Source organism: Moschus berezovskii, chromosome 20 (genome assembly GCF_049115385.1).
Source record: "Moschus berezovskii isolate FMDL1 chromosome 20, NW_MosBer_1.0, whole genome shotgun sequence".
NCBI classification, from domain to species: Eukaryota; Metazoa; Chordata; class Mammalia; order Artiodactyla; family Moschidae; genus Moschus; species Moschus berezovskii.
Genome location: NC_142479.1, coordinates 45,867,135 through 45,881,718, shown reverse-complemented (window position 1 = coordinate 45,881,718; position 14,584 = coordinate 45,867,135). Strand labels below are relative to the sequence as shown.

At 41.7% G+C, this 14,584-nt stretch overlaps 1 protein-coding gene across 1 annotated transcript in view; it reads right to left on the bottom strand.

The window, feature by feature from the left end:
* AKAP10 (A-kinase anchoring protein 10) overlaps positions 1–14,584 on the bottom strand; it is a 41,763-nt gene that overhangs the window by 15,391 nt on the left and 11,788 nt on the right. Inside the window, exons 4-9 of the mRNA XM_055407390.2 lie at positions 14,002–14,538; positions 6,965–7,063; positions 4,173–4,257; positions 3,308–3,431; positions 2,035–2,171; positions 127–271 (exon numbers count right to left, since the gene is read on the bottom strand). Coding sequence (XP_055263365.2) covers positions 127–271; positions 2,035–2,171; positions 3,308–3,431; positions 4,173–4,257; positions 6,965–7,063; positions 14,002–14,538 — 1,127 coding nt within the window. The remainder of the gene's footprint in view (positions 1–126; positions 272–2,034; positions 2,172–3,307; positions 3,432–4,172; positions 4,258–6,964; positions 7,064–14,001; positions 14,539–14,584) is intronic.

Below are 14,584 nucleotides of genomic sequence, written 5' to 3'. Positions count from 1 at the left end.
TTTGCTCTCAATCATCATCACACTGTTTCAGTTGTCCACTGTTGTGGTTGCTTTTCTCACATTTCATTTTCTGACTTCCACCAGGAAAAACTTCCCATAGTTTAACACTTCTGGGGCATTGGTTACCTTCTCCATGGTCGTCCAGGCCTGACGTAATGGAGTTGTGAAACAGTTAGGGAGTGGACCACCTTCCCGGCAGATATTGGATTCAATTTCCAGTCGCACAACATCATCAAATCCAAGAGGGTGTGTGGCCTGGAGGGAGAAGTACCTACACCAGAAAGATGGCCGAAGTCAACCCATATCCCAGCAATCACAGCGCCATCTGGCACCGATACCAGAGACCCTCCTATGAGGCTCATGCAGACCTAGGCCTACAGAGCTGGGTGGAAGGCAGCCCTGCAGCGATCTTTCCTCCCACCACATCTAAGCATTCTGTGGCTTCCAGCTCCTGTTCATGACACAAATACAGAAAGGCTAATGAAACACGGTATTAGGGAAAAAAGACAGAAAAGCGAAAGAGTAGGAATGGGTAAAGTCAAATTTGGCACAATGACCTTGATAAAACAATAGTGCTGGTGGGCGTCTTCACTTAAATATGGCTCCCAGTTTGAAAATGGGATCCAGTGGGAAGACGACATCTCTGCTATGGGTGGCACTGAGCTCCTGCCAGGTCCTCACTGCTGCCACTCTTCTGTTCCACCATAGAAAACCCCTTTTTCTTGTTATCAGTATTTTCTTAACACAAAGTGAGCTTCCTCCCACCTGGCAACAAATAAATTGGCAAATATTCCTCCACACTTTGAATTGTGGGGCAATACAGACCAAAAAAAAAATTTTTTTTGGCCACACTATGTGGCTTGTGGGATCTTAGTTCTTAAACCTGGGCTTGAACCCAGGCCCCAGATTCAATCCCTGAAATCGCAGAATTCTAACCACTGGATCACAAGGGAACTCCCCTGAATTTCTAAATGTACACGCTTGCTATGTTAACGTCCATATAACAATGTTTCTTGTACAATATTTTCCCACAAATATATTATACTAAAATAAACACTGGACAAACATTAGAACCACATCCAAGTCCTGCCGCTAATCTGCCCCATGACTTTGAGAAATTCACCACCCGTGTAGGCCCTGGTGTCCTCACCAGAAAACTAGGAAAATCAGACCAGACTTTCACCTGGTTATTCATCAGGATCACCAGATGTCTTTACAAAGAAAGATTCCTGGGTCATACCTCAAACCTGCCAAATCAGAATCTCTTCCACCAGAGGGCAGGAAACCTATTTCTGACAAGTTCCTAGGTGACACTTGCACTGACAGGAGCATGAGCACGCCTGGCAAGCTTGGAAACTCCTGACCCAGCTGCTCTCAGCTCTCTGCCAACCCTAAGGTCCCATGGATTTTTTTCTTTCTTTACCCTCAAGCTGTCTTCTTAGCAAGTGCTTGTGGATACAAACATCACACTGCTTTTCTTCACAGAAGGAGAAAAGTTGGATGAAAATGAGGAGCAGACACAGTTTCCAGTTCCATTCCCTGTCAGACTGCGTTGCTGTCTCATCTTCAGGGAAAGCTAATGAAAAACTGCTCTCTGCTAAGTGGTCAGTCTGGCTGAGTAGTCACTGCAATATACTCCCATTGGTTTCACCTTCTTTCATGTCCCAACCCAAGTTTTCAATCACCCAAAGCTCCAATGAGTCTGCTCATGCCAGTGCCTCCTCCAAGAAAATTCTTTCCCACGTTCTTTGGCAACAGAATCTAATTCACTCTTCAGGATGCAATCAAATCTTCCTTCTGTGAAGCCCTCAGTGACCTCCACCATCACTGACCTGCATGCCCCCCCCACACACCCCTTTCCCACCAGCAACTTGTGTTCTAGGAACCCCCACTTTGTACACACCAGTAAGCAGCTCCTCCACGGCTCCCTGTGAGCTCCCTGATGGCAGAGACCCAGGTGACCTACCTCTACTACCCAAGCATCAAATGCTCAGTATCTGCTCAGTGCCAAAGTCCTCCACCAACTAGACTCACTTATCGTATAAGATCATGGCGTCATTCTGCGCCTCCTGTCCGTCGTACTGCCCTTTTTTGGCAGCGAGCTGAGACTGGAAGTTGTCTGCTGCCAACCAGAACTGTAGGATATTCACTGCGTCCTCTTTCTCCATATACTGGGAAGTAAACACACAAAAGAGGAAAATCAGACTGAAAATCTGTAAACAGATTTCTCTCTCCATCTCTCATCTATATATAAGCACCAACTATTAAAATACAGGACATCAAGAAAAGAAATCCCCACAAAACCACTCCCCAAAGAGATCCATTTGCTCAGTTAATGCCAGTCAGCAACTTACAGTCATTTGAGATTGAAAAATATTGAAATATTGTTTTTTGGGGAAAAAGCCAAACCAAACCAACAAACAAAAAGCCCCCAATCAAAACAAACAAACAAACAACTCTAAGCAACAACAGAAACCCTACCACCACACAGCTGAAAGCAAACTTCAGTGAACAGGAGTTAAAATTAAAGGTGGATTAGTGGTTCCTTGCTGCCAAGCATACAAAGAATACACCAACTGGACCCAATCTCAAACACCTGATTATTTCCACCATTCCACGCGGCCACAGCAACCTGAACAAATGCTCAATTAAACTTAAGGGAAAGAGAGGGGGTGAGAACTCGAATCAGCTAAGTAACTGTACCCTGGTGAGGAGGCAGGATGCAGGTGTGGGTCTAAGTGACCACTCTGTGAGACTAGGATCCCTCTACCCTGACTTCAAAGTCACTTGCTTTGCAACAATTTCATTAGCTGAAGCCTAACACACCCCATCACACTAAACTGCATGCCTCAAGGAGATGAGTTTACTCACTGCTCCTTGCAAATGCTTCACTGCGCAATCCTATCACATGGCTAAAGTAAAATGACGACACAGCAGGAAAAAATTCACTACTTTCCCTTCTCTCTTCTTAAGTCTGGTCTGCAAACATTTATGCATTGAAATCAAGTATCAAATTCCGTGGTTTTAAAACAGCTCTAAATAGTTAAAAATCTGCATTCTTTTATAAGCAGTTTAATTAGCTTTTTCAAAATTATAGAGCTATTTTACACTGAATTTTCAAGTTCTCTTTAATGCCAGTCAGGTATTCTTGCCATTAAATACAACACAATAATCGAGGTATTTAAACCCAATTGATGTGTTTACAAATGACTTGTCTCCTCTATGTTATATTCCACAGGCAGGGCCCCAGCATTTATAGCTTAGAGGCTGGAATCTAACAGAGTGTGAAAGGAAATGCAGAATTTACCTCTGAGAAATAAAAGAGGGCTGACTCACAGAAGAGAATGTCAGCCAGGTAAACAGTTCCACTGGTCAGCACTTCAATCTGGTATTTACAGAAATGGTGACTTCGTAGAAACTCACTAAAGTGCCTGCATGTGGACAAAAAGGTAAAATTTGAGGGACCGACCAAGGAAAGAGCTCCGGTGGGAAGCACACACTCTTTCCACGCTGTGCCCGCCATGCCTCACAGCCTGGGTCAGCACACCCTCCCTTCCCACAGTGTCTCCCTGACTCCTCTCCCTGCAGCAACCTCTCCCCTCTCTTACTGGTTTGCAGCTCCCCTCTAGCATCTAACACATGCTACCTCCTACTGCAGTAACCAAGCAACATGCACTATTACTCTCAGGCTATAATCTCCTTCAGCAGGTACTATAGCTAACCGTGCACAAGACCCTTTCCATAAATGTTAAATGAAAGAATGAATATGGACATTTTTTTGAGGGCATGTGGATTCAGTGCTACGGCATCCATTAAGCTTACAGCGTGTACTAACAATCAGGATATCCACCTGAAGACATGTGTTGTTTAAGAAGATAAACTATATCACACTACAGTCACAATCTCCCCAGTGACTTCAGATATAAAAACAAATTCTTTTAACTTAAGAAATATCACCATTAAAAATACAAATGTTTTACTTTTGTTAGGATTCACATAATTTGTATTTAAAAGAAACCATTGCCCAAGATAGTTTGAGAGGATGCCTATAAGATCCTGAAAACATTCAAAATATTTAAACCCTCAGAGATAACTTGGTTTTTTCCTGAGACTGAACCGAAATTCCCAAGAACATAGAATGTGGGAGTGTGAAACTGACGTAACCAACGTACTCGTGCTCCATTGCACTGAAGACTATGGACTGTGCAGAAACGAAACAGTTGGGATCCACCTGCCCGTCTTCTCCACAAATCTTTGCTGCAAAAGAAATGGTAAATAACTTTTTCTCTAAATCCAAACTATACACATCTGCAAATCAAAGCAGGCAATAACTAAAGGCATCAAGATTAGCAGGTTTTAATGCAATTAAAAGAAAATACAGGTAAACAGCTGATCGTGAGGTAGGGAAGGTCTTTCTAAGCATACATGCAAAAGCAGAAATCAAAAGATTCAATATGAAATTAATTTCTATAAATTAAAACACTCCCAAAACAAAACAAAAGGGCAGACTGAGGGAAAAGATTTGCAGCATATATGATAGTTTAAGAATGATAGATTATTTTCATTCATGTATCAAGAGCTCTTACAAACTAACAAGAAAGTCTCAAAAGAAAAATGAACAAAGGACAGGAAAAGAAAATTCACTGAAGGACAAAAATAAAATGGCCAACTTAAAAACATATGCATGCTCACTAGTAACCAAGGAAATATAATAATGGATTACAATAATGAAGCACATCACCTTTTGTCTAGTAAATTGGCACAAAATTGCTTTAACAATCCATATGCTTAATTGTTTACTAATACACACAGTGGAGCATGGGCATGGGAAAATTGACCCTTGTGTTAGTGGGCATATAAACTGGCAGTTTCTAGCACAAGCTTTAAAAATGAACATATCCCTATCCCTCAAAATATGAACATACCCTTTCAATCAGTAATTCTATTTCTAGGATAGCAACCTAAGGAACTATAGATTTATCAAAAGCTCTCTCCTTTTCTCAGCTACCCCAGACAGGTTAGTTATCAATCGGTACAAACACCTAAAGGAATTGCTAGTGAACGATTTCCCACATGCTGCTGCTGCTGCTAAGTCACTTCAGTCGTGTCCGACTCTGCGTGACCCCATAGACGGAAGCCCACCAGGCTCCCCCGTCCCTGGGATTCTCCAGGCAAGAACACTGGAGTGGGTTGCCATTTCCTTCTCCAATGTGTGAAAGTAAAAAGTGAAAGCGAAGTCGCTCAGTCGTGTCCGACCCTTAGCGACCCCACGGACTGCAGCCTACCAGGCTCCTCCATCCATGGGATTTTCTAGGCAAGAGTACTGGAGTGGCTTGCCATTGCCTTCTCCGGATTTCCCACATAGGCACATTCTAATCTGTTCAGACACCTAACAGTTATCATTAGGCACAGGTGGTCTTGGGAAGTCTAGAAGATGGTACAACAAATTTTCACATAGAAAAAGAGGAACGACATAGAAAACCCCAAAATTCCACGATGACACTTTAATGAAACTGGTTGAAAATTCCAAAATATAAGCAGATGGGGACAAACCACCAACAGCCACAAGGCTCGTGTGTTACAGGCGTCTGTGTGGGAGAGGAAAAGGGAAACACATGGGCAGCACCTGTCAGCCTGACACAGACAGAAGGTGTGCACTGGGAGTGTGGCGACTGACTGAAGAAGCTTAGCTGAGACCAGGGAGGGGATCGGCTGTCCCCAGATAATGAGTAAAGACCCAAAGAGCCCCACGCTGGGAAGAACCTGCTAGGAGAGGAATAACAGGCTATACTTCATAAATCAAAACACTTAATTTTTGTAATCAAAAACTCAAAACTGAGTACTGGGACTTAATAGGAATATAATAAATATCTATTCAATGTATAATGAACCACTTTTATCTGTGACTACAGGCATACTCCGGGAGTTGGTGATGGAGGGAGGCCTCGCGTGCTGTGATTCATGGGGTCGCAAAGAGTCGGACACGACTGAGCGACTGAACTGAACTGATAGGCATACTTGAGGTCTTTCTGATACAACACAGTAAAAGATTTCAAACATTTTAAAAATTATGACTGAAAGAAAGATTGATATACCTATGCAGGATGGAAAAAAGAAACAATTTTCAGAAGTGCTGTTTGTTTGCCCTTACTATTGTGAAGCACTTTGATTCTTCTAGTCTTTTTTTGGAAGGGGCGGGGTGGTGAAGACCTAAGAGGAGACTGGTCCTAATCTGTAGCCTGAAAAACACTGCCAAATAGCCTACCAGGTAGGGTCTGGTTTCAAAGCCTAACTCTGCCATGTCTGAGCCTTATCGAAGGCAAGTTATAGACAGCAGGTGTGCACTGGGAACTGTTACCTTCTCCGTGCTTCCTTACTTATAAAGTAATAACTTTATTTATGCTAAAAGGTTCTTTAGAAGATTAAATGAGTTTGTCCAGGGGAAGTGCTTAGAATATTGTCTGGGACACAGTAAGTACTCAAGTAAACATGTGCTACTATTTTTCAAATCAAAAACTAATAATAATGAATAAGAGGGAAACTTTTTAAGTGAGCAACAGTCAGATATAAGTACACTGAAAACAGACACGGAAGGGAGATGCTGAATTTCATATTCACGAAGAATTCTCTCGGAGAAGGCAATGGCAAGCCACTCCAGTACTCTTGCCTAGAAAATCTCATGGATGGAGCAGCCTGGTAGGCTGCAGTCCGTGGGGTCGCTAAGGGTCGGACACGACTGAGAGACTTCACTTTCACTTTTCACTTTCACACATTGGAGAAGGAAATGGCAACCCACTCCAGTGTTCTTGCTTGGAGAATCCCAGGGACAGGGGAGCCTGGTGGGCTTCCATCTATGGGGTCACACAGAGTTGGACATGACTGAAATGACTTAGCAGCAGCAGCAGCAGAATTCTCTTAACAACCAGAAAGAGGCTTTTTGGCCACAGCTTCAAGCACTGCTTACCTATGATGTCATTTCTCATTGCTTCTGTAATTGGTATCGGTTTAGCAGCATCTGGAGATATGTATTTGGTAAAAGTATTCACTGCATCTTGCTCTATACCTGCAAGGGAAGACAGGGACAATTTCAAAACCAGAAAGCAACTTGCACCAGTAACGGAACATATTCGCCAACAGCAGGGCTTTGTTGTGCACCCAAGCGCACACACACAAATACACAAATAGTTTATTACAAATAAATATATTTGTAAATAAACTTAGGACAAAACAAGCCTCTATCACAAAGTTGCTTTTACACCCTTTGGTTGGTGGAGCAGAGGAGTTAAGAGGAAGCCCCCTGCCCTCCCCACAGCCAAGAAGCTCACGAGAAACAGCAAATACTTATTCTCACACACCCTCTTTCCGTATATCCTCTCCAAAGTTGGAAACTGATACACAGCAGGGGCTCAAGTTATTTACAAATCCATGTTGAAAACATTTTACCAAATTTCACATTCATGAATACATTCATCTGACCTTCAACAACCCCAGAAGGTTAAAATAGTGAATCTCAAACTTTCTGTCTTGGGACTTTGCAATCTTAAAAATTACTGAGCTTCCATTTATCTGAGTTTTACCTATAGATAGCAAGGTATTGAGAACTAAGATGAGAAAAAATTATTCAGTTTAAATGAACAATATTAAATCTGTTAAAAGTTAACATAAACACCATTTTAAAAAAATAACTATTTCCCAAACTGAAAAAATTAATAAGAGGGTGCCATTTTACATTTTTGCAACTTTATTTTTGTTGATAGCAAACTGTTAAGATTCTCATATCTGCTTTGACATTCAATCTGTTGTGCTTTTTTATTTGGGTCAAATATATATCGTGCTCTCAGGATATGAGAAGAAATGTATGTATATTATACATATTATTGTGTGTGTGTATATATATAGTGTGTGTATGTTGTTGTGTTAGTTGCACAGTCATGTCCAACTCTTTATGACCCTATGGACTGTAGCCTGCCAGGCTCCTCTGTCCACGGGATTCTCCAGGCAAGAACAGTGGAGTGTGTTGCTACTTCTTTCTCCAGGGGATCATCCCAATCCAGGGTCTCCTGCATTGTAGGCAGATGTTTTACCATCCAAGCCACAAGGGAAGCCTATGTGTATACATGTGTGTATGTATAGTTTCTATCCTGGTTCCTGGCAGAGAGTTCCTAAAACCCTTGCAGCTTCCTGAGTTACAGTAGGGGCCAGAGGAGCATCATTTGTTAATCATAATAAAGCTCTTTCAACCACAGGAAAAGTTTATGGACACAAAGTGACTTGTGCAGAGAGGGAGCTGGTTGCCAAAGAAGAAACCAGAACTCCAGCCCCACTCCCGAACCTCCAGGGAGGGTGGTGGAGGGGGTTGTGGACCATCAAGCCAATCACCAACAGCTAATGATTTAATCAATTGTGCCTACGTGATGACACCATAAAAACCCTAAATGAAGCAGCTCAGAGAGCTTCTGGGTTCATGAATGTGTCCATGTGCCAGAGGGGAGATTGCTCCAACCCCACAGAGATAGAAGCTCCTGCACTTGAGATCCTTCTGGACTTCACTCCATGGACCTCTTCATCTGGAAGCTCATTTCCCTCCTTTATAATATCCTTTTACGTCACTAAACATATATAACATGTTTCCCTAAGTTCTTTGGGCCTTGACAGCAAATTACCAAAAGAGGAAGAGGTAGTAGGAATCTGACATACAGGCGACAACCTGGGACCCATGAGTGGCACCTGAAGTGGGGACACTGCTGTGGAACTGAGTCTTTTATCTGCAGGGTTGGCACTAGCTCCAGGTAGTGTGAGAATGAACACTAGGTTACAATCCAATGAGAACGGAGAACTGCTTGATTTTTGGACAGATATCACTTTGCTGTGAACAGAGAAATGGTTTTCTTTGAATCAAGAATATCTGGCCTCAGAGCTGTGAAAAGGAGAATTTTAATAGCTTTCCGAAGTAACTGTGGTTATATTCTTCTTTGATCCTCCTTGTGCATACTCAGTCATGACCCCAAGGACTGTGGCCCACCAGGCTCTTCTGTCCATGGGATTTTCCAGGCAAGAATACTGGGTGGGTTGCCATTTCCTCCTTCAGGGGATCTTCTGGACTCAGGGATTGAACCCATGTCTCCTGTATTGGTAGGCAGATTCTTTACCACTGCACCACCTGGGAAGCATTCTTCTTTGATATTATACCCAAAACTTGAAAAGTGGTAGTTTCTTAAAAGTTAATCAGAATGTAGAATCAGAAACCATATTAATAAACTGGTTATAGTCTGTTACATTAGAATCTACTGGTCTGTGTACCATGCTTAAAGAGTTTTTTTTTAACTAATGAGTGCTTTTATAGTATCATATATTTTCAAATATTTTAAAAACTATTGGTTAACTAACTTATGAAGATCTTACAAATGTTGATAAATTGCATCATATAGTATAAAAAAAGAAATCACATCATTAATATCACCGATGATCTTTTCAGAACACTCTCTAAAGCTGTCAAAGCATGTGGTAGTAAATGGAAGTTATCCAAATTCGAAGTTTCAGTTGAAAATTTACATTTTATCACCGGGCAAAAACACTGCCAGCTGTTTTCCATGAAATGACAACTCATTTTACATGGCCAGAATTACTGATACCAAAACTGGACAAAAGCAGTGTAAGAAGACTATAGACCAATATCGATCATAAACACAGGTGCAAAAATGCTCAACAAAATATTAGGAAATCAAGTCCAGCAGCATAAACAGACTAATACACCACAAGCAAACGAGGCCTACTCTGGGAATGCAAGCTTATTATTATTATTTTTAATCGATATAATCCCTCAGACAAAAGAAGGAAAACCACATGGTCATATTAAATGACACAGAAAAAACATCTGAGGAAATTCAACACCGTTCATGATTTAAACAATTATCTGTAATCTTTTAAACAACTCTCAGTAAACTTTTAAGAGAAGGGAGCTTCATCAACCTGATAAAGGGCATTTACAAAAACCCATAGCTAACCTCACACTTTATGGTGAAAGCCTGAGTGCTTTCTAAGATAAGGGGGAAGACAAGAATCTCAGGCAATCTACACAAAAGTTCCTAGAAATAACAAGTGAATAAATTAAGGACACAGAACAGAAGGTCAACATATAAAAGTCAATCATATTTCTATACACTAGCAATAAAAAAACTACAGAAACAAAAACTTTTTAAACATACTATTTGCAATAGTACCAGAAAAGGGGGAATAACAAAACATTAAGGATCTGTACACTGAAAACCATACAATGCAAAAGAGAGCAATCAAAGAGGTAGGTATATGGAGCAGATTCAATCTGCAGGTTTTAAGATTCAATACAGTTAAAAACATAAATTCTCTCCAAACTGACCCATAGGTTGAATGCAATTCCAATAAAAACCTCAGCAGGTGTAAAGTTAAGTAGTTTATTTGATGTTTCTCTTGTTTCTTGAGGTAGCCTTGTATTGCTATGAACCTCCCTCTTAGCACTACTTTTACTGAATCCCATAGGTTTTTGGTTGTCGTGTTTTCATTTTCATTTGTTTCTATGCATATTTTGATTTCCTTTTTGATTTCTTCTGTGATCTGCTGGTTATTCAGAAGCATGCTGTTTAGCCTCCATATATTTGTGTTTTTTATAGTTTTTTCCCTGTAGCTGACATCTAATCTTACCGCATTGTGAGTGAAAGAGAAATACCAATACAGTATATTAATGCATATATATGGAATTTAGAAAGATGGTAATGATGATCCTATATGCAAGGCAGCAGAAGAGACACAGATGTAAGGAACAGACTTTGGACTATGTGGGAGAAGGCGAGGGTGGGATGCTATGAGAGAATAGCATTGAAACATGTATATCACCATATGTAAAATAGATGACCATTACAAGTTTGATGCATGAAGCAGAGCACTCAAAGCCGGCGCTCTGGGACAACCCAGAGGGATGGGGTGGGGAGCGAGGTGGGAGGGGGGTTCAGGACAAGGGAACATATGTGCACCCATGGCTGATTCATGTTGATATATGGCCAAAACCACATTATTGTAATTATCCTCCAATTAATTAATTCAAATCTCAGCAGGGTTTCTTGTAGATATAGACAAGCTTATTCTAAAATTTATAGAAAAAATACAAGAACCTAGAACAGAAAAAACAACTCTGAAAAAGAACAAACTTGGAGGACTCAAACTACCCAATTTTAAGACTCATGACAAAGCTACACCACTTTAATTCCCCAGCAGCATGTGAGACAACCATGTTCATGATGCTATTCATATCAGCTATAAGCTATAATAAGCTTATACCCCTTCAGGTCAACTTCTGTTCATTTAAAAAATAACTTGTGATAGGCAAAGCTTTCTGGATTTCTCAACTGCAGATAAGGACTGTAGACTGTAAGAGCCAGTCCAAATCAAGATGGGCAAAAGCACAAGACAGAGAGGGCATTTACCTGAGAAAGCCCACCACCCCCATGAGACACGAGGCTTGCACTTTCAAGGGCAGCTGCCCGGGACCCAAACAGGGTAGAAATTAGACCCAAACCAGGCAGAAGGCCCTAAGAGTGCAGAGTCCATGGTGTCTCAAAGAGCTGAGCGACACACAGACACATACCCACAGGCAAGGCCCTAAGAGGCAGGACCTGAAACACACACACAGCCCTAAGACACACACAGCCCTAAGACACACACACACACAGAAGGCCCTAAGACACACAAGACACACACACACACACACAGAAGGCCCTAAGACACACACACACACACACAGAAGGCCCTAAGACACACAAGACACACAGAAGGCCCTAAGACACACAGCACGCGCGCACGCACACACACACACACACAGAGCCCTAAGACACACACACACACGGAAGGCCCTAAGACACACACACACCCCCTAAGACACACACACACACACGGAAGGCACACACACACACACCCTAAGACACACACACACCCTAAGACACACACACACACTCGTAAGGCCCTAAGAGGGCAGGGCCTGAAAAAGCCACACACACACAAACAAACACAAAAGGCCCTAAGAGGGCACACACACATACACACATACAGCCCTAAGAGGGCAGGAGGCCCTAAGAGGGTGGGGACACCCCCCACCCCAAGACAGAAACATACACACACACCCCCACCCCCAGAGAGAAACTCAGACACACTTCCCCGCTTCACTTCAAGATAGAAACTTAGTTTTCAGTGGTACCAAGGTAGCAATGAAGCGGGTCCTTGATGCCTGGCAAAAGCAAATGCAAAGACACTCACAAAGAACCCAATCTAATCAGAGTCCCTGAAGAATTACCAAAGATAAAATTCAAAGACATATGTATTTACAGCCAAAACCCACTAAAACCACAGCTTACCAGAAGTGTGAACCTGCAGAAACAAACCCGGAATCATACACAAAATCTATAGGCACCAGGGTTACGAAATACTGAATACATTTAATAAATTTAAATAAATAAAAAATGGGGTCAAAAGTAGGACAGAGGGATAAAGGAACAAGAAACTAAAAAAATGACCAGGCAAACCTAAAGAAAAATATTTCTAGAAATGGAAGAATTTGCTAACTTTTAGATTAAAATAACACTTTAAAAGACTGATTCAATAGCAGTTTACATCCATTTTAAGAATCAGCGAACTAAAAGATCTGAAGATGTTACCACCAATCTGAAAAAGCTACATACTACACGGTTCTAAGTATGTGACATTCCAGAATATGCAAAACAATGGAGACAGGAAAAAGATTAGTGGTGGCAAGAGTGAAATGAGTGGGTATGTAGAGATGAACTGGTAGAGCAGAGGTTTTTACGGCAGTGAAAATGCTCTGCTTGGTATTACAATGATGGCTACAAGGGTTATACACTTCCCCAAACTCACAGAACAAGTAACACCAGGCGTGAACCCGAAAGTAAACTGTGGGTAATTGTGATGCCCCCAGGTAAGTTCACTGGTTGTAACAAGTGTTTCCCTCTGGTGGGGATGCTGATATAGGGGAAGGCGAAGCATGTGCAGGGGCGAAGGGTGTATAGGAAACTCCTGTAGCTTCCCCTCAATTTTGCTGTGAACCTTAAAAAAAAAAAACAAAAAACACCTGCCTTAATAAAGTCTTAGTAGGAAAAAAAGACAAAAGCACAAAAGGAAAAATCAAAAAAGGAATGTCGACTTGGACCTTTGAAAAACAAAGAGAAGATAAAAGAGAAGATGATGAACATGGGTTGGAAGCTGTCTAATCAGAATTCTAGGATAACTGAAAAATGAAGAGTGTGTAGCTTTCAAGCTAACAGAGAAGAAAAAAGAAAAGAGGAGCCACAGTTCAGACACCAGGACTTGAAGTGCAGGTCCTGCATGGTGTATGACCTGGCAGGCTCCCCGATCTTCCCAAACCATGGCTTCCTCACATGTAAAACTGGGTAACTGCCTACCTCCCAGGGCTGCTGTGACTACTCTGTGAAATTCAAGTACAGCCCCTGACACAGAACCTGATTAATACTGCCTGCTGTCAATTAACAAATAACTTTACCTGCAAAGTTCAGTAAAAGAGCAAGAAAACTAAGACTGAGGTTGCCATTAGCCTTTCTGGATAAGGATTTGATTTCAAAATCTGTGATGACCCTGGACCCTTCTTCATTTGTTAATTCTTATTTCTTTTTCTTAGGGGGTCATTCCTTCTGTTCTTTTTTCATACATAATCCTATTCTAAAACTCCCAAATTTGGGAGAAAATTACTCTAACCCTTTTAATCTCCATTCAAGTTCCACTTTGTAAGTAGATTTTTAAAATATATATATTTATTTTTATCTATTTGGCTGCAACAGAGCTTATTGTGGCATGTGGGATCTTTAGCTCCTCAACCAGGGATCGGGCCCAGGCCCCCTGCATTTGGTTTCTGCAATCTTAGCCACTGGACCACCAGGGAAGCCCATAAATAGATTGTAAAAACAAACAAAAACAGGATAAAGAGAGACAACACCACACACTTACTTTTCATTAATTTTCCTGATAATTCCTTCAGTGGAGAAGACGGACTACTTCTACTGGCTACCATGAGCCTGGAGGACTCCTGGGTTTCCAGAGAGCCCCGATGACTTCCTGTCCTGGCCGTCTCCAGGTGGACAGAATGGGCACTGTCACCCTCCTGGGAAAGCAAGTGGTTCTGGGAATTGCTAGTTCTATTATTTAAGTCAATTCCTTCCAGTTGGGCTGAGCCAGAATCCTCCAACCTCCTGTTAAGAGACTCGGTTACAAAAGCTGCTGTGGTTTCGGGCTTTTTAGATGGAGAGACAGGTTCAGCCAATGAGCTCTGCTTCACCGTGTTCAGACTGTGTGCTCTTATTCGGGACCAAGTTGTGGAGTGAAAACTTTCAGCCTCCAACCAAAACTTAACCAAATGCTCCATTCTCCGAAGTTCCATGAATTGAATGAAGTAAGGGAGGACCATGGTGTCATGCAAGACTTGCTCAAGGGTCTTAGAAAGACTTGATTTGGCCTCCTGAGTCTGGTAGTCCAGACAAGATCTGCCTAAAAGAAGAAAAGAGTTAGCAGTTCAGTAACAGATAACAACCGC